General features: G+C 42.4%; 1 protein-coding gene across 4 annotated transcripts in view; it reads left to right on the forward strand.

Moving 5' to 3' along the window:
* The window catches only part of INPP5A (inositol polyphosphate-5-phosphatase A), a 256262-nt gene that overhangs the window by 157669 nt on the left and 73619 nt on the right, over positions 1-24974 (forward strand). For all 4 annotated transcript variants that reach the window (XM_087766613.1, XM_087766611.1, XM_087766614.1 and 1 more), the window contains exons 8-9: positions 2749-2868; positions 18870-18954. In XM_087766613.1, coding sequence (XP_087622739.1) covers positions 2749-2868; positions 18870-18954 — 205 coding nt within the window. The remainder of the gene's footprint in view (positions 1-2748; positions 2869-18869; positions 18955-24974) is intronic.

A 24974-nucleotide genomic window follows, 5' to 3' on the forward strand; every position in this document is an offset into this window, starting at 1 on the left:
TCAATGCTATCCCTTAAATAGGCCTTCGGGGACTTCATAGGAGACCCCTTTCCTTCAGTCCCTCAATGCAGTATACAGGAGTTCCTGCATACGCCGGTTTGTTTGAGTGGGTTTTGTTGGGGGGGGGGGGGGTTGCTAAATCTGTGTGAAAAGAGTATTCCAAGTGTTCTGGTTTCGTTGTGACTCGCCGTGTCCCATCACCAAAAGAGCTTAGTAGCAAAGCAGTGAGACAATAGAGTTTTTAAAAATGCAGACCAGCTCTCTAGGACACAAAAAGCCACAAGCAAAGCAAATATAAAGCAGAATGCCAGCTTGGCCATAACAGCTGGATAGCTTTCTGTTTGCCACTCAGATGTGTCTCATCTGTCAGCAGTGGGAAACCAAAGTTCAGAAAGACAGCTTGCCTCCCAGGTGACTCGCAGCTCCCTGGAAGAGACACCTCGTACGTGATTAATGTAGGTGACAGTAGGACATTCCTCTGTCTGGGCGTGTTTGTAACAGAAAATTCCTTCTATGTGAAGGTTTTCTGCCACAGTGAAAAGTAGGGTTGTGTGAAGTGATTTAAGGTACAAGAATATAGTTGCATACAGGTACGTTGTAAGGCTAGCAGTATTAGTATTGTTAAAAATACTGTTACCAGCCAAAAACAGGCAAGTGTTGTGCAGTCTCATAGCGAATTCCAGTCCCTGTGTCAAAGAACTTATGCACTACCACTGAATAGGATGTAGTTATAAATAGATGCCATAACAAATCGACGGGAAAATAGGGTGGACACATAGTGATCGTAGGAAGTCATGGACGTGCTGGAGCGGGTCCAGAGGCGGGTCGGAGGGCTGGAACACCTCTCCTATGAAGAAAGGCTGAGAGCGTTGGGGTGGTTCAGCCTGGAGAAGAGAAGGCTCCGAGGAGACCTAACTCCGACCTTGCAGTATAGAAGGGGGTCTTACAAGAAAGGCAGAGAGAGACTTTGACCAAGGCCTGTTGTGACAGCACAAGGGGCAGTGGTTTTAAACTGAAAGAGGGTAGGGTTAGATTGGACATAAGGAGGGGATTTTTTACGACAAGGGTGGCGAGGCATTGGAACAGGTTGCCCGGAGAAGTTGTGGGTGCCCCATCCCTGGCAGTGCCCAAGGCCACGCTGGATGGGGCTTTGAGCAACCTGGTCTGGTGGTGGGTGTCCCTGCCCGTGGCAGGGGGTTGGACTGGATGATCTTTAAAGGTCCCTTCCAACCCAAACCATTCTCTGATTCTATAATTTAGCTTTTATGCAGGGGGGCAAAATAAGGTATTTCTGTTTCATAGGGGTTTGAAGTTGATTTCATTGATTAAGAAGGAACTTCCAGAATATCCCTGTTTCTCTTGTCCTCAACCAAACCAACGTCCATAGATTTTCCATAGAAGCAATATGATTCTTCTCAGAAATCTCTTCTGTCAGTCTTTGGCCATCCTTCAAGGCAGACACTGGGCACTGTAACAACAGTCCTCGACTCCTGCGTGTTCCTCCTGGAGTGCAGAGCTCCCAGATACGAGACAGCATTTACCCCTTGGGGTTATTTCCTTCTAGAGTGCACGACCAGTAGTTGGTGGGGGATGCAAATGTGATGGGCTTTGGCTGAGCCAGCCCGCAGCCAGGTGAAGGGACTGCTGTCCAGCTCCCTGCCTCACTGCAAAGTAGCGAAGGATGAGTTAATACTCCTGTCTTTCAGGTTAGGAAACAAAGCTGTGAAATTTCACAAATTTTACTGATTTTCTGAGGCTAGCTCCTCATCTGAGCCTTATGAGGAGCGGCTGAGGGAGCTGGGGTTGTTTAGCCTGGAGCCAAGGGGAGCCCTCATCGCTCTCTGCAACTGCCTGAAAGGAGGCTGGAGCCGGGGGGGTCGGTCTCTTCTCCCCAGGAACAAGCGATGGGACGAGAGGGAACGGCCTCAAGCTGCGCCAGGGCAGGTTTGGGTTGGGTATTGGGAAAAACTTCTTCATGGAAAGGGCTGTCAGGCCCTGGCCCAGGCTGCCCAGGGCAGGGGCTGAGTCCCCATCCCTGGAGGGATTTAAAAGCCGGGGAGATGTGGTGCTCGAGGACATGGTTTAGTGGTGGCCTTGGCAGTGCTGGGCTAACGGTTGGACTCGATGATGTTAAGGGTCCTTTCCAACCCAAGTGATTCTACGATTCTACGATCCTGCAGGCACGGTCCGAGTTAAACAGCCCCTGTCCTCTTCCCAACTGGAAGTGGTGTGCAGATTGACCACTGTCATCTTGGCATTCTCCACACAGGGACGGATAAGGAGATACAGTGATAGGATTTAGCCTTTAGCCAGTAAAATTCTCCTGTCAATAGCTTTTCATTTTGTTTATTACAAAGCCACAGTTCTACTAGGTATTTAGCTACAGCTTTATAAACTTGGAAGTTGTTTGTTTACACATTCAATTTTGTTTTAAAAATATTTTGGTGAGAGAGTGCTGCTTGGTTTCTGTGAATTGTAACTGACAAATAGCTTCTCATTTTCATGTTATGCATATTTTAAGCAAAAGCCTAGATGCAGTCTGACCTGTGGATGAGTTGTCATAAGTTTGATGATAGTCTTTGACAATTTTCTGATGCCGATAGCTTAATTTGCACAGTCTGTGTGAGTAAATGCTAAGGTAACGTAAGAGAGAATACAGTAAGTATTATTATGTTGAATGCTTTGCTGATGCAACAAATGTTTTTTTCTTTTATCCTGAATCATTATTTTTTTCCTTTTTTGTCATAGTGCCTTTGACTTGGTAAACATTCACCTTTTCCATGATGCTTCCAATTTAATTGCTTGGGAAACAAGCCCATCGGTTTACTCAGGAATACGGCATAAGGCTCTTGGCTATGTACTTGATAGGTATGTATTGGCCTTTACTAGCCTCTTTCAATCTTCTGTGTTCATAAGCAGTGTATAAAAGATGTTTCGAAAGGCACATCAGAAATGTAGAGATTTTTATTCTGTGAACTGAAAATGGTCACTTCTTATCAGAGTTTTCTAGACTGTGCCAATTACAGATCTGTTTATGATGCTTATTCTTTTAAGCTAAATTACTGAGATTGGAGAATCTCTCTGAAGTCACCAGAACTTGTGGAGTAGAAAGCAGGTTTATTTTTTAAATGTGCTTGTTAGATTAACTTTTTTTTAGTCTGCGTGGAGTCTAATAAAGCTGCCATTCAAGTATGTTTTCAGCTACAAAATAATAGAATAATTCCGGTTGGAAGAGACCTGTGGGAGTCTCTTGTTCATCCTCCTGCTCAGAGCAGGGCTGACTTCAACATCAGATCGGGTTGTTCAAAGCTTATCCAGCTGAGCTTTGAAAAGCTCCACGCACGGTGATTTCCAGCTCCTCTGGGCCACCCGTTACTGCGTTTGGCTGTCCTCACTGTGAAACCTTTTCTCCCTAATATCCAGTCGGAATTTCCCTCAGAGCAGTTTGTGTCCATCGCCCCTTACCTTTTGGCGTGCATTGCTGAGAAGAGTCTGGCTCTGTCTTTTCTGTAACTACCAGAGCAACAACAGCAACAAAAAAAGCCAGCAACAAAATCCTCCCGTAGCCATCTTTTCTGTAAACTGATCAAATCCAGCTCTTTCAGCCTCTCCTCATAAGTCACAAGCTCCAACCCCCTCAACATTAAACCCCGTGGTGTTTTAATCTCAATACTAGCTGAGTGCAGTAGGCAGCTAATCTTTTTCAAGCAGCAGCACAGCATTTGTGTGCAGTCATCACTGTTATTAATAACATCATGGTTTTTAATGGTGTTACGGAGTTGATTCATCTGATGGGTGGTGCAATACAGAGGATGGTCCCAAAAATACCCAACAATTTACAGCTGCCCTAATTAGAAGTTATAAAGTCAGAAAAAAAGACAGCTTTTTCTTGAGTAAGAAAAAATTCTTTCTGCATGGGCATACGTGTATTGGCAAAGTAAATCGGTATTTCTCTTACAAGGTACTGCTTGACTTCATGTTTGCCTGAGAAATGGACCTTTAAAGTGTCTCTTCAAAGCAACCGTGGCATACACTGTGATCTGTGGCACGGGATGGTGCTTAAAACACACTGCTTAGGCTGGACAAAATAAAAGCAGAGCACTTTATGTGCCGTTTTCCTGCCCCAGTCCCTGCTGTCCGGTGGCCCGCAGCCGTGTGCAGCGTGCCGGGGCTGCCTCCGGCAGCATTGCCGGGGGGGCCAGCGTGTGCCAGGCTCGGAGAGCTCTGCAGCGAGACCCCAGACGAGCCTGGGACTGCTGCTGCCCTTCCCCATAGCGAAGCTTGGGCAAGGGTCGCTCGGCTGGTCTTGCTGTGGGGCACCGAGTGCTGCGGCGTGGGAAGTCCCAGCCCCATGGTGCTGAGCCCCGTCCCACCGCCCAGCACAGACCAGCAGCGGGTGCCACCTCGGTGGAGAGGGCTAGCGCGTTGCGGCTAGCTGAGGGGAGGAGAGCAGGCGCCTGGGACTCGTGGGGAGTCATTGCTCAACACGGCTTAGACCGTGGCAAGGGGCAAGGGGGCTGAGGGACCGGGGCAAGGGGGCTGAGAGGAAGGACAGGCTTGATGCCTCTCTTCCTTCTGGCATCTGCTTGCAGCCTTCCCTGTGTATGGCAAATGCAGTGAGGAGTTCCCCACCGACAAGTAGCTGTTCACTCTCGTGACTCTTTCTGGCAGCGACCTAGAAGTTAAAGACACTCCTGAACCAAATTAAGTTATGCGTTGAAAAATGTCTTTGCATATGCAGTGTTGTCATTTTTCCCTATGTAGATTTTCACTGAAAAAGGTTCTGAAATGTGGAATGGAGTATAAATACCTTTTCAATCACATTCTATCCAAAGTTTTATTTCTTCCTGTAAGTTTTATTTTATTTAAAGACAGGCAGATATTTTATCAAAAGAGACCGCTTTTTCCACTGTGTATAAAGAAGTGCTTTTCCTGTGCACCCCAGCAGAGGGCTAAGTAGGAGTTTCTCCAAAATAAGCACTTATTTTCACTTTTTGGGGTGATGCAAGGATGAAGAGGAAAAATCCAGTATGTCTTGTCTTGTATCACTTGTAAAACCTGTCCAAATTACCAGAAAACACTGGAGGCACTTGGAAGGTTTGCAAATAGGTAGCACGCAGTGGTTTATGAAAGATCCCTTATTTAGGGGACAGAGACGCAGTAAGATCAGGATCAGTGCAGTTTGAGACACAGATTTTTGAGTTCTGTTACATAGAGCAGCGTGGGAAAGGCCTATTTTTATTTCATTTTTTCTTGGCTCCTTTGGTCTCCTCTCCTTTTCTTATGCTTTGCACGAGGGAACTTTAGCAAACCTGTATAAACCTTTTGCATTATTTATTGCACACTTGTTTACAGCATACAGTGTGCTTCATTAGCTAATTTTGGCTTTGGACCTCCCACGATGCCCTGGCAAGGGTAAGGTAATAAGACGGTAGTATTAGTGTCAGCCGTGGGTCAGAGATGTCATGATGGTATATCATTAAAATGTGACACTGCCAAAAACTGCCCCAACTCCCCTGTCCTTAGAAAAGAAAACCTTCGATTTTAGGTTGCACACTACTACTGTGAGCTTGCATCCAGATGAATTGTTCATTTTGAGAGAGCAGCCAGCCGCAGATCCGGACCTCCATAGTGAAATGATGGGCTGACTCGCACAAAAGGGGAGTTCTGTAAGAGCAGTGAATAATGGGAAACCCCTTTCATCGGCATTGCTAACCTTTTGGCAGCCACCAGCAAACTCTATTCTGATCTGCTGATTGGGGAGGACAATACACTGAAGCTCACTTTGAATGAATGCTACCACCAACAGTGTCCCCATTCAGAGGGTTTTGGGAACCATCTTTGACCATTGTCTGCCATCACTCCTTCAGACAGTAGGAAAAGGGAAAGTGAGAGTGGCTATAGGGGGGAAAGTACTTCTTTTCTTGGCTTTAATCTCTCTTTAAAGCTTCATAGATCTACATTTCCAGCTGAGCTACTGGAACTATGCAGTGTCAGATAAATACAGAAGAGAGAGGTTTCAAGCTGAGCTTTTAAATCCCCTTATCTGCATGAACTAATAATGCAGATTTAGTGCTGTTAAAAACAGAGACTGATAAGTCTTTTCCTTTAAAGCCTTTAAACTGCTAAAGAGCATTTAACAGCAATGCAGTTCAAACCCAGTGAACAATACTGAGAAGGAAAACAGTTTAATGAGCTAAAGCTTCACTGAATGAAACAAGCACCTTCTCACAGTTGATGTGGGTCATTGGGGAGTAAGTGAAAGCGCCGTTCTGCTCACGCTGCATCTTCATAAACATGAATTAAGTACAGCCTTTTCATGTAAGGTAAAAGCTATCACAGGACTTTGAGACACAAAAAAGGAAAGAGTTTGCAAATAAAGCTCAGATTAATTCTTTTAACTGTTAAAATCATCAGGGAAGTTGGCTTCCCCAAAATTATTTTAACTCCAAGGTTTTAACTCGTAGGCACAAAGCGGCACAACATCTCTAAATTACTGAGACGGGGAGGGGCAAAACAGAGGAAAAAGTGTCAAGTGAATGATTCAAAGTTGCTGCTAAAAGTTTTCTCCTGAGGGAATCTATTAATAATCATAATAGCATGTTTGGGGAGGAGGAAGGTTTAATCTTACAATGGTGTTCTGAAGTGATTCAGCTTTAATAATGTTTAAAATGAATTCTACAGTGAGAAGAATGCTTTTAAAGACAGCTAGCTGGTATGCGTTGAGCCAGATTGTTCCTAGCGTTTGCCAGTTAGCAAGCGTGAAGAAAAGGTGGTGTTAGATAGACCTTTTAAAGACTAAGAGAGTTGGAATTACACTGGTGTTAAGCAAATATTGGCTTGTATATTTACAAATACATATACAGTGTGTATGTAGAAAATTGGCGCGTGTAATGAGTCTTTGTCAACGCTAATGTAAACCCAGACTAAATTCCCAGAAGTTGATTGCGTTGTTCTGGGCAGACACAGATACAGTCAAAACTGATTTTGCTTTACAAACGAGAATAAGGACACCTGCTTTCTATTTTTGGGGGCAAAAAAATTCTTCCGGGGCCATTTTGGATAATTCCCCTGTACAGTTAGTCCTATTTGCGTAATACTTGCATTTTTGTATTTTCTAAAGTTGGAGGGTTTAAACTATACGTGAGAGTAAGAAAGGAAATGTAGTTTACATTTTAGTTTAGTCTTTCATACATCTGCTGTAATTAATGCTTGTGCCTATGTCGTATTAATTAATCATATTGGCTTATTAGTCATGTCCTTTAGACACTTGCTGGGGAAAAGCGTCTACTGAATTTAATACCTTGGCTAGGGAATGAGTAGAAGCTGTAGGATAGGGTCCTTTAAAAGTATTAGAAGAGAGTTTGTGAAGGACAAGGACGTGAGATGTTAGCCTGATAATGTGGTTCTTGGTGTGCCAGCCATTTAAACTTCCTGAAATTATCTAGAGCATTCAGATCCATAAAATGAATGTGTTTTTTTTTAAAGAAAGTGACAGTGCTCTTCTGTTTTCCTATTGAAATGTTCCCTGGACTAGTTCAACAGAAACATTTTTACATTACAACTGTGAAATCTTGGCATAAAGCTCCCCTTTGTGCCCTTCATTATTTTCTCACAAATATAGTCCATTGTCACATAGCTGAAGTTAATTTGATCAACATTGGGACATTTAACTTTTATGTCCGGTCAAAGGAGCTGTTTCATGCTCATTTTGGGTATTCAAAAGAAATGATTGCCAGAAAAATAATGTTACTATTAACAATTCAGAGCAATTAGTTTCCCAGGGAGAGGCGATGTGATGCACCGGCTCCACACAACTATTCTTTGTCATTTTATGGATGCTCATCAGTCAACTGTCACATCTTCTCAAAGACCCCTCCAATCTAAATGTTTCTCTTTGGGCTTTTCCCAGAACTAGCAGCTGAATGAGCAAAAGAAAAGCCACTTAGTTTCTAGGCAAAGGAAAACTTCACTCTAAAGATCTGGGTCATTTGAGAAGATCCTAGGAGTAGCTCGCTTTTGGGGGGGGTTGGTTTTTTTATTTTATTTATTTTTTGCAACAGTGATTTTAGCATCAAGTGAAAACTCTCTGCAACCATGTGCCTCCAAACATTTAGTGAAATTTCTCTGTGTTCAGATAGAATGCACTCCCAGGGCAAATAAACCTTCTATCCAAATGTCTTCTAACAAAGGTTTAAAACCCTAGATCACATTCAAAAAGACAGCTTTTCATTAAACACCCTGAGGCTCATCTCATTAATATTCAGTCATCCCCCCCCTTTAAACTAAGGTTAAGTGCTCTCAAAATTAGCGTGTTTGTATAATATGCTCTTTAAAGAGTAAATCCAGCAAAATTGTCTCGTTACTTTCAACCTGTCAAATACAGCCAAAGACACGTTTTTCCTTGCTTCTTGTTTTTCTGCTGGCTCGAGCTTTTGCATGTTTGATGCAGTTGTCAAAAATTTAATTGGTATGTCCTTTCTGTTCACACAAACACATTCTGAATTTTATTTAGGTTATATTTTTAGCAGAAAAATAATTTTGTACTTGTATGCATTGTAATGGAAAATATGCATGATTATAATTTTAAGGACACAGTAAATGCACTTCCATAATAAGTGAATGATGATTCCTGATGGACATAGTCTAATCTAGTAATTTTGCCCTTACTCTGTTATTTTCAGCATTTGGGGCGCTTCCCCCCTCCCCCCATTTTCTTTTTGGCATTGATTAATAACTGAACAGGTTATTAATAAATTTGCAGTGTTTACTATTCAAATTGTAAATTAAAGATCTGTTTTTTTCTCTCATGATAAAAAGAAGTCAGTAAAACAATAGCAGGTTTGGAAGCAAAGATCTGACCGGAGAATCAGCAATCCAAAATCCAGAACTGTAAGAACTTGCAGGTGTCACACAGAAAGGTGTCACTTAAAAAAATAGCGTGGATACACCGAGTCACTCTTCACTTTCTCTGCCTGATGTGAACAGAATTGTGGCTCTTTCAGAAGAAATGCTGCAAATAAAAGCTCTGAGGGTTCCTGGCGGGGCTTTCGGCAGTTGTTCCACAAAGGCAAGCCCGCTGTCCTGCGGTGTGGATCGCAGCGAGGGGCTGCCAAGCCTGCTTGTGAGCGAGGGCCGCTTTCGGCACCGCTCTGAGCCTCCACCTCGCCTTTCGTAAGGGCTTTCCCCTGTTTACTTATTTCCTAGGAATAGGTTCTCCTGGAGCTGCCTTAGTTGGCTACCGTGTCTTTCTCGTAGCATATAACTGATGTAACTACAGGCTAGATTGGACGTGTTGTAAAAAAATCCCACTCCCAGGAGAATTTGTGTAATTAAACAGAGACCGTTGAAGAAAAGAGAGAATGCCTCTTAAAAAAGAAATGGCTGCAAATAACTTGTTGCCTGCTTGATTTTGCTCTGAAAATGGCTTTATATGAGAATGTGCAGAGTGCGTCGCATTCTCATTGAGCTATGTTTCTCCTTTTACTGTAATCTGTTCCTTAGAGAGTCTGGAGCTAGATAAAGAGCAGTCATTAGTGTCTAGCTAAAGGTGGCACTCACATCAGCATTCATTGTGGTTTGTGTCTTTTGAAATGTTCTATCCTATAGCCATATAATCTTCCAGGACAGCTGTGATTCAGTTAAGAAGAATCTATATGGGCTGTTGATCCAATTTTTATTCATTTGCAGAGAAATGAAAATAAATTGCTATTGTGATTTTATTTACAATGCTCGCTGTAAGATGATGCTATGAGCTGATAGTTATAAAACAGAGAAATGGTTGAAAGAGCTCCATTCTGCTTCTGTTTGAGTCTATGGGCGCTAAGTGGGTAACCGTTTTTCAACGTTTTTACTCCCATAGGAAGGTGGGATCCCTGTGTGAGCAGGTTGTTGTCTTTGAGTCTTGTATTCTGTGTGCTGGAAATAGGCATATTCTTCCTAGCAGGTAAACAACCAGATGCAAGTTACAGCATTTGTAGCCGCTTGGCTGTCTGTACAAGTGCTGAAGGAGTTGTAGAGAGCCTTGGCAGACGTTCGTCATGGACTGCCAGGTAAATAGCTGTAACTGCTTCACCTTTTATGAAAGCTTCTTCATCTTTCTTCCGTTGGCGTAGGGTTTAAGATGCAGCTACGATGATTCCGTTTCTCCCTCTAACAAGGAAAACGGTCCTGCTATCTCTATATCCACCAGAATTTTCTTTGTTCAAACCTAACGTTGACGGCTCTAATTTTCTTAATCGGTGTGCCCTTTTGAAAGAGAGGGGTTTTTCCCTTCTCTTCAGCACTTCAAATGTTTCTGTCGTGTCACCCCTCCTTTGTTTCCTCTCTTAGCTCAGTAGTCCACTGTAGTGTGGTTTTCAAAGGGATAAATGCCCAAGCTAACAATTAAGTATGTAAAATTTGTTGTTGCTAGTTAGCTTTTCTCAATGTCAAGCATTTTTTAATCCTTTATGAGTGAAGTCTTTCTATGTTTCTAGCAATTCGCATTATCCTTTTCCAGAAGTGGTTCGTTTTATTTTTAATTCACAGTCCCTCTGAGCCTAGCTGTTTGTTTCCCCAGGCAAGCCGATGGAAGCCTGCGCGTTTCTGTCGCTGGCAGCGTGCCGTGGCGTGGCCGGTGTCCCGTCATCTTCTGCTGTCCCCCTTGCCCACGCGGCTATCTGCGGGAGGTCGGACTGGGAAAGGCGCTTGTGGCGAGTCTGGCGAGATGCAAATCTGGCAAGATTTCTTAACCATTCTGCCACTGTTCCCACTGATGAACTGTTGAGGACATACGGTGCCTCTGTTCTGAATTTTTCTAGATTGGTCACACGCTTTTCCCAGCCTTGATGAGTTAATGGATCAGTATCCCATTGCCGCGTATCCTGGTTATTTTCTGGCTTGCTATTTGCATTTTAACACTAAGCGAACACAGGATTTTTGCTTTACTCGCCTACATCCAAGCCCTGCAAAACAGTAAGCAAGAATTGCCATGTCTCAGTCTTCGAGCAGGTTAAGATATGGCAGTTACCTGCTGCCTGCTTATGGCCAAGTGTTAACAGCATTGAGGAGTTCCAGAAGTTACGTGGAAAAATTTTAATCTTCCGTGAAGAAGTAAAGGAAGATTCAAAAAGACGTGCAGTTTCTCTGGTTTCTTCTTGTTGTTTTCTCTTACATCAGATGAAGAGCAAGAATATTTCTTTGTTAACGTAACACCAGTGCTGTAGCATTGTATTCCCCTGTAGCAAAATTGACAAGTACTTACATCATTATACATGGCTGCTCTTTCATTAGGCGAATGTCAGTGTCAGGTAAGATCATGGTTTTGTCAATATAATGAAAATACCAGTCAAGTGAGGAAAAAGTCACAATTTTCCAGCTCTAAAAATTGATTTTTATTGCTCTTCTTGTAATCCTTTCTTTGGATTAAGTATTTATTATTGATGTGGTCTTTCTTTTAATCTTAATAGCTGCTGACATTGTAATTAATTAAAAAATACAACATTTTTGCCCAAATGGCACTATATTGAAATTAAAAGTGAACATCACATATTAGTTAAACAGCCCTGGCAAATGTCTTGAGTGCTAAGATGATTGCCTAAGCTTCTTGACAATTCCCTTCATCTTGCTGTATGCCGCTCGACCTTTTGAGATGTTTTGGTGTTATTAATAGGTTTTAGCTATTATATCAGAAGGAACAAGGCACAAAAATATGATAAACTTTATCTTTTTAATGACAGTGCTACAACACCTTAGGCATGCCGATGAAGGCACTTACATCACGTCTTTTGAGGCACCCTTAGATAGTCACCAGGTAACTTTTATTCAGAATTGATGGGGATTTTTCTGGAATTTTTCTCTAAATGTGTATCTGAGAATGCAAAATGGTGCGAGCTGAGCGCTGACTGTGCCGCAGAAGGGAGGCGATACGCAGAAGAGATGACAGGGTTCTGTTTCAAGGCTTTCTCTAAAACCTCTGCTGGAGGTGGATCTCCCCTATGGACCCCACTTCTTGAGGTGCACGTGTGTAAGCTGATCTCTTTGACTAAAACTTAGAAAGGAAAAAGTAAAGAGGACAGGAATGGCAGAAATCTGAAAGGCCACACAGCAATCCTGTGTCTAGTTTTGTATAAGCCAAAAGCTAACGTTTCTCTTCTCTTGATGTTTGGTTCCTTTACGTGGCTGTGACAGAAGACAGGTTTCACTGTCGTCGTTCCTTGACTTTCCACCAGAAGTCACTGCAGGAGTTGTTATTACCTCTGGCATTATAGATCTATGGAAAAGAAAGCATGTATGACCTTCTTATCCGCAGGTCACCTGCACTAGCTCTTGGCTCCCGTTGACGGGATGGTCAGGTCACTTTCTGCCCTTTTCTTTTTTTTACCCCTTTCTAAAGATTCCTCCTTGGGGTAAGACCCTCTCCTGTCAAGAACAGGCTAGTTGAGCGTGGCCTTTGCGAATGCAGCCACGAGGCACAAGCCTGCTGCCTGCGGGATGCGTGCGGGGCTGCGGAGCAGCTGGCAGCGCCGCCTCCGCGCCAGTCGCCTTTCGGTGACCCTCCCGGCGGCACCGCGGTGACTCCTGCGGTGGGTGTGGGCAGGGGCTCCAGGCTGCCGCGCTGCACCCAGCAAGGGTGCAGGCGGCCCTGCCGGCTCGGTCTCCACGGTGTTTACTGAACGCTTCACGGGTGGGCTGAAATGGGCAAAGGCATTACCGTGCCATGCAGAGACGTAGGCCAGCGTTACTTTTGCTAGATTCAGATGAAAACTGAACCTGTAGTTCAAAGCTCTGCTTAGGTCAGCAATAACCGAGATTAGCAGTTTAACCTGAGAAACGATTGCCACACCGAGACTGAGCTGTCCGCTCTTCTCCGAGTAGTTAGTTGTGATTTTTGTATTCCTTTACTTAGGAAAGGACGTTTTATATAGGCAGTCACACGTTCTCTGTAAAAGCAGCTTTTGTACCTTTAATTCCTCTGCATGGGTAGTGTGTAAAAATAAAGAGATTGTGGAAAGATAGTATCTTACCCCAGAAGTTGTACAAGAAATACGGAAGCGCTCATATTAGCTAGTATTTAGCTTAAACACATCTAGTTATTATAAAAATTTGCTCACTGAATAAAATATGGCTTGACCTCTGGATTGTTTCTTCCCAAGAAATGTGACAGTGTCCCTCCTTCTCCTCCATTCAGCCTGCTTGGCAGAGCTGCAAGTTTTTTGTTTTGTTTTGTTATGTTATTGTTGTGTTTAAAAAAAAAAAAAAACAAAAAACCCCCTCAAACCCCTCTTTTCAGCGGTGTCAAGCTAGGATGAATTGGCCAGGGAGGCATGTTTATAGACTGTGTGAAGAACTTTGTCTTTGTGTGGGAATGCTGGTGACACTGGTATGGCTTGCCTGAATGAACTGCGATGACGCGGCTAATAAGGTGTCCTGCTGAGCACCGCAGCAGCCTTTCTCAGACCTCCCACTTAATGCCATTCAGCTCCAGCTCAGTGTAGCTAATTTTTCCCATTCCCTCAATTCTTTAGGCCTCCTTACAAACAGAAAAGTCAACTTTCACACCGAGGAGAAGATAAGTGCTTTAGGAAATAATCGTGTAAACAGAATGTTACCTTCTGACCTGATGCTGATACCTTGGTCTGGGACAAAACCCAGCTGGCTATTGCATTAGACATGGCTATTAAAGGAATAATGCTGCTGATCCTCCTTACAAAGTGCCCTGAGAAATGGTTTAGCCAAATCACAGGGCCTCTTGTCACACTGAATCACGTTCAGCTGCTCTCTGCCATGACCAAATTGCTGATATTTAGCCGTTCCTTGTCTTCTCCTTTCTTGCGACAGTATGGGAGTATGAAAGCAAGGGAAAGTTGGTCATGTTTCTGATTGCCCTATTATTTTCTGGCTGACTTTCAGTGCTTTGGAACGTATATACAGTGCACCATATAGCTTTTGTAAAAGAGGATGCATTTCATAAAGTATCTTTAATTGTAACTGCTATAATGAGTACTTTAAAATAAAGTAAGTTACAAAAGGATTTCAGTGATTCCAATAACATGGAATTGTTCATTTTAAGATTACACTAAGCTATTGCTGTTGGTATTCTGTGTAGAGACTAAAATTAATAACTAGACACAGATTTCCAGTAGTATCGAGGAGAAGAGGAACCTCTACCTCTTATCATTTTAGTCTTGGTATGAATATGGCATCCAGATCTCCTAAAACGGCTTTGAAAAAACTTGGGCTTCACAATCCATTAGCTGACGCTGCCATCCAGGCCGAGAGGTCTGTCTTTACGTCAAAGTAATTTGACGTATCCTAGGCTCCAAGACCAAACCCTGAGCATTTGCTCCTACCGGGGCATTTGTTGGACTGCTCTGTAGGTTTGCCTGTCGCACGTGTCCGGCCGGCCCCTGCTCTGAACTGGGGAACGCTTTCGTCCCAGGCAGGCCAGCCTGGCTCAAGCTAAAGCTATTCAGCGTCAGAGCTCAGAGGATTTCAGAGGTTTCTTGTAATTCTCCTGATGCACCCAGAATAACAGTTGTTGTCGCAGGTCTTTGGGAAGGTGTGTCGGGGACTGCCGTGCTAAAAAGCACTGATGAGCGGAGGTGGTTTTGCTAGACGTCTTGCCGACACGGCAGAGCAAGTGCATTTCCAGTGCAGGCACAGTAACTTCTTTCCGGGTTTGTAAAGCAGTTGCTGATATCCAGTGTGAGGCAACCTGCAGTTGTTAGACCAAAATAAGAATTAAATGTATTTATTTTGCAGCAAAGAAATTGCTATAGTAATTTAACATCAATTTGCACCCTTACCGGTGAAGTTTGCTCCTTAAAAAAAAAGTGTGAACCATGGACCTGAATCATCAAAACACTTAAGCATGTGACTAACTTGACTCTAAACTTTACTTGAAAGTTATAGTTGCTTAAGTGTTTCCTTCTTTTACTGTCCTGTCATGTCTAAAAAGCTGTTCAGCTCTATTTCAAAAACTGTTTGCGGTCTGCCTCTTCTCAAAATACAAAAGAAAATGGAAAAGACACCGAGAACAGCCCAGCCAGCCTGGAAGACTGGCAGTATAGAGCCATCAGTTAAAAATGTAGAACTAGTTTGAAACTGGCAAAATAATTCAGGTAATGCGTTCCAAGTGTGAAGAATCTAATACCATTATCAAGGACTCTCTATGCAATTAAAAGTTCTGTGTTTGTGGAAGTAGTAGAAAAGAAATCATCTATGGCATTTATATTTATTTGTGTGCTTTAAAGTTTAACAAGGTCATCAATAAACCCAGTCATAAGCATGCATGTTTTCCAGTGGTCCTTATTTCCCATATTGAATTTGTTATTTTGATTTCCAAAATGCGCAGAAGTAAAAGATATTTCTTTGGTATGTTCTAAGTGCAGATAAACTCTTTTCTCATAAGTGATACCTTCTGGAGCAAGAACAAAGGATCAGAAGAGCGAGCGCCTTCTTCCAACCTTTTCAATGGGAAGACTTCTCTTTCTGGAAAGGAAGGGCTGCAATCTGTTTGAAAAGTTTGCTGGTTTATTTGCATTCAAGCACTGGATGGATCCTGATTGCCCATCCTCTCTTGATAGCCCTGCAGAGGTCGCAACAGGCAGCACAGCTAGTTAAGGCATTGCTGGGTTTTTGTTAGCTCTTGCATATAGAGTTGTGGAAGTGAAATATTTGTAGCTTCTCTACAGTCATGACATTTTTACCTGAGTCGCCTATTTTGTCACAAGCTGTTTAGAAAAGTTGTACAAGAAAGAACAGAGCCTTAAAGTATGTTGAAGCCCTTTGGGATAATCTGGTAGTCAGCAAGTACAAGTTAAAGGAAATGGCACTAGGTCCTCCCACTAAAAACATAAGATTAATGGTGGTGACATAGGTTGGCTGCTTTCTTTTTATATGATTCAGATTCATCACTCCATTGACTGATTCATGGCAACATTTCTAAAGGATTATTTGATTCATGGTTAAAGGAAGGGTATTGTTATAGAAACAAATAGAAAAGTAGAATAATGCCGATTTTGAAGCCTTCCTAGTTCATTTGCAAACACTCATTCTTGTTAAAAAAAAAAATTGCCTTCTGAGTTCTCATTCTCACACATGATGAACTGTATGTATTTGTGGCTTAGAACACAGAAGCAAGAGGAATGGAACACTTTTGTTTAGCTCTTGCTCCAGTCCTAACACCTTCACTGTGTGTCCTTGGTCCTGGCGAGACTCGGTGTTTTGCAGTGCTCGATCTCTGTCCGAGCCCCCCCGGTGCCGGATGTTTTTCCTGCATGTTCCTGCGGGAGGAAATATTGCTGTACTCTTCTTTATTGCCATCCCCTTTGCTAACTTGGAGTCTGATTCTAAAAGCACAATCAAGAAGATTAGTTCTTGTGCCATTGCTGCAGCGCAAATGTAGGCAGCAGTAAGTATTTCAAAACGGAGCTATCGGAGTACCAAATTGCTGAAATAATGCTGAGATTTGGGAACTCTGGAACTAATAATAAGTTCCAAAGGCAAGGACAGTAGGTTACATACATGTATTAAGTAGAGTCATTTAAAGCATATTTTATTACTAGGTATCCTAGATCGTTTAATAAGTACAGAAATGTGTATATCCCTTGCTGTACCACTGTTAGTAATTTTACTGTACACCTACATTTCACCACCTGTGAAAAGGAGATATGTCAGAAGCCACTTAAAGCATCATTCTTGAGAAGTAGCATTTGGACTATTTTACTTCAGTCTGTCATGAGACACTCTTTCTAAAACATCCCTCAAGACAAACTACAAGGGGAGCAACTGGTTAAAATGATCAGTTTTAAAGCTGGCATTGATTTGTATGCAAATCGTGTTTAAATCGGGTAATGTGCGAGACTATGAAATGACTGAATTTTAATTAATTGATCAGAAGCAGACTAATCAGCTGTTTTGTTCATCGGTTAGGAGACATTTTAACTGGCTATTTTTGGAATAGTCTGTTTATTTGGAAAATCCGTCTTTGCATAATACAATCACAGGCATCATTCTCATAATATCAATTTGTTTTAAGAGGCCTTCTCTAGACCTTGATGTCATTCCTGCAATATCTGTCATTTCTTTGTCAGCAGTAAATGGCAACGAGCAAAGCCAAAACTAAGATATGAATCAGGAAAGTTGGCAAAGCAGAATCAGTTTTTCTTACGTATAAGTTGCATATCAGATTTTGCAATGATAGTGTTAGCAAATTGTGGTAATGTGAATGGTTTAACTTTTAAGTTCTCATTTTCCTTTAATGTGCCATGAGGGCACTAATCAAACTAATGTTATGTACAGGTCAAGAGTGACAGGTTTTTCTCAGTGCTTGCTGGGAGCTGACAGTAGACAGTATTTATTAACAGTACCTGCAATAATTTGTCAGCTGAATGGAGGATTTGGAGATTTTCCTACCAGAAAAGGATAAGTCTTTGCAGGAGATTTTGCTTCAAATGATCACTGCCTGAGGTCCAATGCACATTAATTTTTCAATAGAATAATATTCCTTATGTAGTAGATTACTGTTGACTAAAAATGTGAGATGTTTTTAAGAGGAGAAGCAGTATCTCACTGTAAATCCAATGTTGTATCTTTCTTTATAGCTTTGAAAAGTCCAAATGGATGTAATATATTAAAACTTTCAAAGCCATTTGAAATGAATGCCTCCTTGCTGGGCAGTATTGTTCCAAGAAGCCTTACTTACTGTGCATTGCTTTATAATCCTTTACCTGTCTGTATGGGTCCCTTCCTCTGGCTCAGCTGGGGCTTCTGGCATCGCAACACGTATTTATATATTCCCAGAATGTACATAGTGTATGGCTTTGCATTTGTTCCTTTTTTTATTCTATATTGTACATCTAGTATACCATTGCAGTTGTTTGTGCGTTTTGTCTGTGTGTATTCTTTGTAGCTGTAGCAGTCGCATTTCAGGTATTGCATACCTTCCTCAGCTGCTGATAGGAAATTAATTGTGTTGATTCCTGTCTTGAAATTAAGCGTGAATCAGTGGATTTCCAAATGCTAGGATCTCGGGAAGCATGTAAAATTGCACATTGTTAGGAGTACCAGACAATTGTTGTTAATAATAGATAAGCTAATAATATAATAACAATTTTTAATAATACAAGATTTGAAAGATGAACAGTAATGCCTTATCTCCCTGTTTAGTACTGAGCAAAGGCTTGAGAAAAAAGTCTGTCTTTTCCCCACATCTGGAAGGATCACCTCGTAGGTGTTAGCTACAACCTCAGTAAAAATCTGCTTTGAACAAAAAAAGAGAACTGTCTTTCAGAGAACTATAACTGAGCCAGGAAAAACCTCGTAGATCGCTCTCCATCAGCTGTGATGATTAACGTTTAGCCCTAACATGTCACTTTTCATATAGTTCTCAGAGTCCTGACTAACACTGGTAAACATTACGCTCCCAATCTTACGGTTAAGTAAACTCAAAGGTAGACGTGTTCTGAACTTGCCACTACCTTGGGGTTCGTAATTCTTAGCTGCCCAGCCCAAAGCCATCTACTTAAACTTCCAAAGGTGTGGAGTACCTCCGTGATGCCCTCAAGATTTCTGTGATGCCCAAGTGCCGGTTCTGCGTTATTTGTACTAACTGCTGCAAGCTTGCTTTCCTCCAAATTGCTCTTTCAGCCAGACAGGGGAAATCAAATGCATTATTTTACTGGGGTTGGAGGTAGAATTGCCTAAGCAAAGAAAATCAGCCCCAAAACATGGTTAATATATTGTTCCGGTATAAATTGGTAGTTTTGATTGTTCCAATAATTATTTCTGAGACTGTGCTTGGAAGATAAGATATGTGTATTTGTGCATCCTCGCATATATGTAAAGCTGAATGACAGGTTTGTTTTGTTTTGTTTTTTTTCCAGAATTATAGATCAGCGGTTTGAGAAAGTTTCGTATTTTGTCTTTGGAGATTTCAACTTTAGACTGGATGCCAAAGCAGTAGTAGAGGTAGGACTTTTATTTTTCTTCTGATGTAGACCCTACCAGGTTTTATTTCTCAAATATTTTTTCCTGTGGAGAAGGTAAAAGTGACTTAACAAACTAGTCTTAATATTGACATCAGACTTGGCTAAGAATACTTTTAACAGGAACGTCTGACAGGTAACTAAAAGCCGCTATTGTGAATCTGCTGCAGCACTTCAGAAAAACGCAGCTGACATGCTGCATTTCTTCCCAGTGGTAGTGTGTAAAGTGGACTTCGGCCGTAGATGCCAGTGGACCGCAGAGTCCATCCACCTGTTCACGGTCTTGCGTATAGAAAGGAGAAAATGTGGGTACTCATCTGAGACGAGACCTGGAGTCTTCACAGTGCCTGCAGGAGTCTCTGCCGTTGGCAGGCATACAGATCCCGCCTTTGAAATCTCTTCGGGCTTCAGCACAGGATACCGCATTCCTGTTGCATGTTTGTGACTTTCGCCATAGCTCACAGTGAATCTCACAGTCATTGACTGCAAGTGGAGGAAGTGCTGGGTTATGTTTCTCCTCTGTGGGGAAAAAAGAGAGACATTTCCTAGATGTCTGTGACAGAACTCCACGCTTGAAAAATGCAAGCAGGCATTTGTGACAGTAGCATCTCCGTGTGGGAGGGTGACTGGAAGATTTGTATAAAGCCGAAAAGAATGCAGTAAACCTTTTTCATCATAGGTTGAGATTACCTTGACTTTACTGCTAAAGCTCAGCTCCAGGTAACATGGGGTCAGAAATAATTTCCAGGTTGAAAACCAATTTAATCTCATGGTTTTCCTACTTTAATTCTCAGAGATACTGTAGTGTCTTTTTGGTGTCCTTGAGGATAGGCATGTATCTTCTAAACCAAAAGCTTTTATTTTGTAAATCAAGCAGTGGGAAGTAAGTGGCCTGTGTGTCAAAGGCTGGCTGCCCCTCATGCAGGTGTGGCGCCGTTCTCCTTCCTTACCTGATGATTAGTCCTTCATCTGTTGAAAAACAGGCGTTTGACATTACAGCACGGCGTATGTAGCGAATAACTTCCTTCTTTGAATCCTTTATGCATTGCAATCATTTAACCAACAAACTTAAAGCACAATTGAAATTAAATTCGTGTCACTGATTCAGAAGATGCAGCTTCATACTGCATGTGTTAAGGACTAAATCCTGCTCTGCTACACTGCAGTTACCATAGTTATCATCAATGTTTATAGATCACTTGTTTCTGAAATAATTAGGCCTGTTTGTTTTTTATTCGCTCGTGGTGCAGTAGTATTATTGAGAATGCCTCTGTCTGAGAACACCTCTATCAATCCTGCTGCAGCAGGATTATCTCCTACACCCAGTATTGGTGAAGGGCACCATAAGTTCTTCCCAACTTACTAACTGCCTAGCAGTCTGCAGGATTGAAACTGCAGAGAATGCTTTCTTTATTACCAATAGATTAAGATTCCTACATTTATATCGGTGAGTTTCAAAGCGATCCACTTCTAACAAAATAATGTCACTAACCATAGATGATGCATACTGAGTGAACTGTGCAACAGGTAGTAAGAGTACAGGTAATTCTTAGTCCTGACGTAGTACTTTTCATCTTATGAATGCCTTACCAATGTCAATTAATGTTGTTGCATATGAGCACACAAGGTGTAATTTGAAGGTGAGTCAAATTCGTTTACCCATTCTTCCTAGATCAGGTGCGTGCATGTGTGAGTGTAAAAAGCATTAGAATAATACATATTTTCCGTTCCTTTTTTTGAGAAGTAGCATACGCCATTAACCAGAACTTCACCCAGCTACTTTGCGACATTAAGTAAACATAATTAAAGTTGATCCAGAAACTTCCACTTGTAGTTTACATATGCACAGTTAAAGTCACATTAAGTTTGTTTCGTATTTTCTGCATTTGGTACAGTTTACAAACTGGTATGTCAGAAGATCCAAAAGATTCCAGAAATGGTTGTCTCGTGCAGTTTACTACGCAGAAGCGATAGAACAGGCAGTGTGCCTTTGGCAGCATCTTAACACCAGAACAGGCACGAATGAATCAATAGTAAGCACGTAGCACTCTGTTTTGACGCTAAAGTCTAGGCTCCTAGGAGACAGACCAGTTTCTAAGGTATAATTTGGAAGGGCAGAGTTACAGACCACCTCTAGCAGGAATTACTGGTTTGATTGTATATGAGATCCAGTCCCAAATCACTTCACAAGCTACTTTATCAATGGTGTTTCTCAGCTGTGCCATTTTTCCAGAGCTGGCAGAGGGCAGAGTGCCTTGACCAAGGCCGTGCACAACTGGCAGTGGCAGAACAGGAACAAAACGGCCAAAGGTGATGCTTACCTAAGGCTCAGTGCCAGCCAGAGAGTTAGCCTGTGCTCACGTAGGAACCGCACGCTCCAGAAAATGTCCTGGTCCCTTCGGGCATTTTAAACACCTATGCAAACCGCTATTAACCATTCTTTCGACTATTCAGCAGTGTAGTTAATACTAGGAATTCTAAGGGTTAATCCATTGACCTGTCATCTTTGTATATATTACTAAATTTATCTCTGCTTTTCTTGCTGACCTTTTGAATTCCCTCTTGAGACCACAGTGTGCTGAACGTTTGGACACTAAGATGCTACGCACAGTACATGTGTTATGGAAACGTAGGCTGTGCTTATACCAACCACAAAGAATAAAGTATATTTCTAAAGGATTTCTCAATTAAGCCATTGAAAGGGAGAATCAGAGAGCTGTTTCATAGGTGGAGTCCAGACACTGAAGTGCAGTGTGCTAAATCAGATGCCAAAAATGTTGTGCTTATTAATTCATAATTAATAGACAATAAATCATTAATATATAATTTATTAAACATTTTATGAGAACCTTAATCTAAAGTCATATTGATTTCCTTGCTAGGAAAATCTGCTTTACTGTTGTTGGAGTAATCCAGGGGGGGATCAATAAAACAGGTAAAGGCTTCTGGCAATTCTGAGATCCGTGTGTGCATTAACAAGTGTGTTGTCCGGAGGGATAAACTGGCAAGAAAGAAATAGGACGTCTGTAGCATAACAAGCATAGCAAATACAGTTGTTTTATAGTAGATATGAATTACAGTTTGAGCATAATTTGTAGCTTAGCATGATGATGTTCGGAGAAATACCTACAGCTCATCCATTTATAGCATTTTAAAGTTGTCCTCAGCCTGAAAAGGGCCAATGATAAGGTTTCATTTTAGTCTCGTTTTCGTGGGCTGGTGTGTGATTCAAAATACAGGGAGCACGAGAGGGCCTGGAACCCCAAGTTTTTTCCCCGAAGTCTCAGACATTTGTACGCTCTGGGTGTGTGCCCGGCACTGAGGACATCGGGTCACTTCGCCAGGTCTCGGCCAGTGGCACCGCATCTTGGCTTTGGCTGCGAGATCTCGTAAGGCGTGCTTGATGCCACCCTCTCCTCGGGACAGGCTAAAGCCCTCAGCCACCGTTTACCTCAAAATAAACATACAGAAGTGTAAATGCTACTAAGTGTTAATTATAAAGGTTTGGTATTGCTGTAGTAATAAGCCTCAGAAGTTTGTTTTGGAGCTAAATCCCTGGCGAATCACCACTCTGGCTCACTGCATCAACAGGCTGAAGGATAAACATCGCCTCGTTATTTCGTTACCCGCACACCTAATCAATGGCTCGATCCAGTGGTCTCTCAACGGATGGCTGCGTTGTCCCAGTTCGGATGCTGTAGGTGCAGGCTTTGCTCATTGTCCCGTTAAGGACAGCTGCCCCGGCGGTGCTTGCCCAGCAGGCTGCTGGCGTGGGGACGCAGGACGGCAGCGGGGGCCTGGGACGGGCTCACCAGCCGCAGGACGGGAGCCTGGCAGCCCTGGCCGGGCTCACCTCTGCCTCAGGGCGAGCTTTAGGGCACCCTGTTCTGGGTCTAGCACTCTGACTTTACTTGCTCCTGTCAATGCACGTTTTAAATTACTCGGAGGGTTTTCTGTGGGGTTCTCTTGGGTGGGCGCAGACAGGGAGCTGCATGGCAAGAAATGGGGAATGCTCTGGTCTGTCTGCTGCATTCAGCTTGCGAACGCCTACCTGACTCCGGTGGGAGATGCCTTCCATCCTGAAAAAGATGCCTCTGGGCTAACGCACGGGCAAATTTGCAATGTCCAAGTGCTATTGCCGAGGTAGCAGGAGTGAACCTTCCTAATGCGTATGCTGAGTTAGTTCCTGATCTGCTCTGGTGGAGGATCAGAGGTGTGATCCTGAGACATCCCGCTGGGTCTGCGTAGCTGAGCTGTGAGGTCTCCGTAAGGGAGATAGACGCCACTACTTTGTTACTGTAAAACATCCAGAAAATCTTCTGTTAGCAGCCTGGCCTCTTAGAAAGCACCAGCCTTTTGAAGATCCATTGTAGACCCATTCAGGCCAGCAAATTACGGACGCTTTTGCGCTGCTGCTTATGATGTGTCTTGCTGGCATTGCATTCATTTAGCGCTATGCATCTTCAGTTCATCACCCTTCATGCTAGAAGCGCTTCCAAAAATAAACCTTGTAAGTAGGAAATGTACTTAGTAAGGCAATACACACCAAAGAAAGATATACATTTCCTCAGGTTTTGATCATTTTAAGGTATGCTCTAAGACCTTAATTTTTTTTCTGATGGTCAACTAAATTCGGTTAATCCTACATATGCAAAGTTGGTTGAATTTTTTTTTTTAATGCTAGGTTTTTTGGGTGGTACAGCATTCTAATTATTTGCCTACTGCTTCCAGGTGTCTTCCAGCACATCTGTTCCCAGCATGTTATGGGAGTGTTTACAACATATACAAAATTACTATAAACTTTTATATTAGTTTGACTATGATTTCTGGTGTCAGCTTCTCTGCAATGTCTCTAAAACAGATATTGTCACAGCATTTCATACAAACATGAATTTGTGATGTTTCTTTGTGTAGAAGATGGTTCTCCTATAATTTTTCCAGAAGTTCTGCTCTCCCTGTGTTTTAAAGATATTATAGGTTCACTGTAATCTTTGTGGTTATTAGAAATATGTTGCAAATTTATAGTAGTGTGCGTGACAAAGGCAGTTTCTCTATTTCTGGAAAATTATCTTCCAAAATTAAATTGAAAGGAGATTTGATGAGGTGACTAAAGAAATCTGCAGCACCAATGAGGTATACTGCAGGCTGAAGTTGAAGAATATTCCAGAAACTTAAAAATTATTATAAGTTAGTGTTTTGGTTCTTTAAAAATGTTAATAGGGTAAATACTTGGAGGTTCTGAAATTAAAGACGACTAGTTGGCTATCAGCTTAATAAAACTAGGATACTAAGATCTCCGAGGCATGTTAAGGGAAAGAAGGGAACTGAAGTTTGTGGAGGGATAAATGAGGGGGTTTATTACATAGAACTGAGGAGGACAGGTTCTTTTTGTGTGATATGAGAAATTAAAGAAATGAAGTTACCGTGAGTGAATGCGTGGAAGAAGTAAGTTAATTCTCTTCTGTCAGTCCCTGAGAGCAAGCAGCTTGTCACCTGCTGTGACTGCTGTCGACCACACTGGGTTTCACCCTGTGATGGGTCCAAGGCCGTTCTAATCTTCACTTTTACCATTATATATATATTTAATTTTTTTAATTGAAACAACGTATTAGCATCTAATATTTTCTGTAAACTCTACAAACACTTGCTAGTGTAAATGTGGAAGCAGAATCGGTCCCATAAATCTCTCCTTGCCTCCTCATTCACATGGATCTATGGAAGCGCAAGTGGGAGGGTCATGACCCCCGTCAGTAAATTTGTAGGGCTGCCTGCGCGCTGGCATCCCGCGCGGGCTGTCATTTTGTGTCTTTAACATGCAGAGGTGCCCTTTCCCCTTCGTTTGTTAGAGCAGATGTTTAGAAAAACGAGAGAGCTCCCGTTCTCGTTCGCCCAAGGACTTTGCTGGAACTTGGCGGCTGATGTGGTGCATCAGTCAGGAGCTGCCTCCTCTCGCTATTTCCCTGAACCAGCCCAGAGCATCACAGCTCACAGCTTCGGCTCTGG

Source organism: Nipponia nippon, unplaced genomic scaffold, assembly GCF_047370975.1.
Source record: "Nipponia nippon isolate SJK-2023a ecotype South Korea unplaced genomic scaffold, ASM4737097v1 scaffold_3, whole genome shotgun sequence".
NCBI classification, from domain to species: Eukaryota; Metazoa; Chordata; class Aves; order Pelecaniformes; family Threskiornithidae; genus Nipponia; species Nipponia nippon.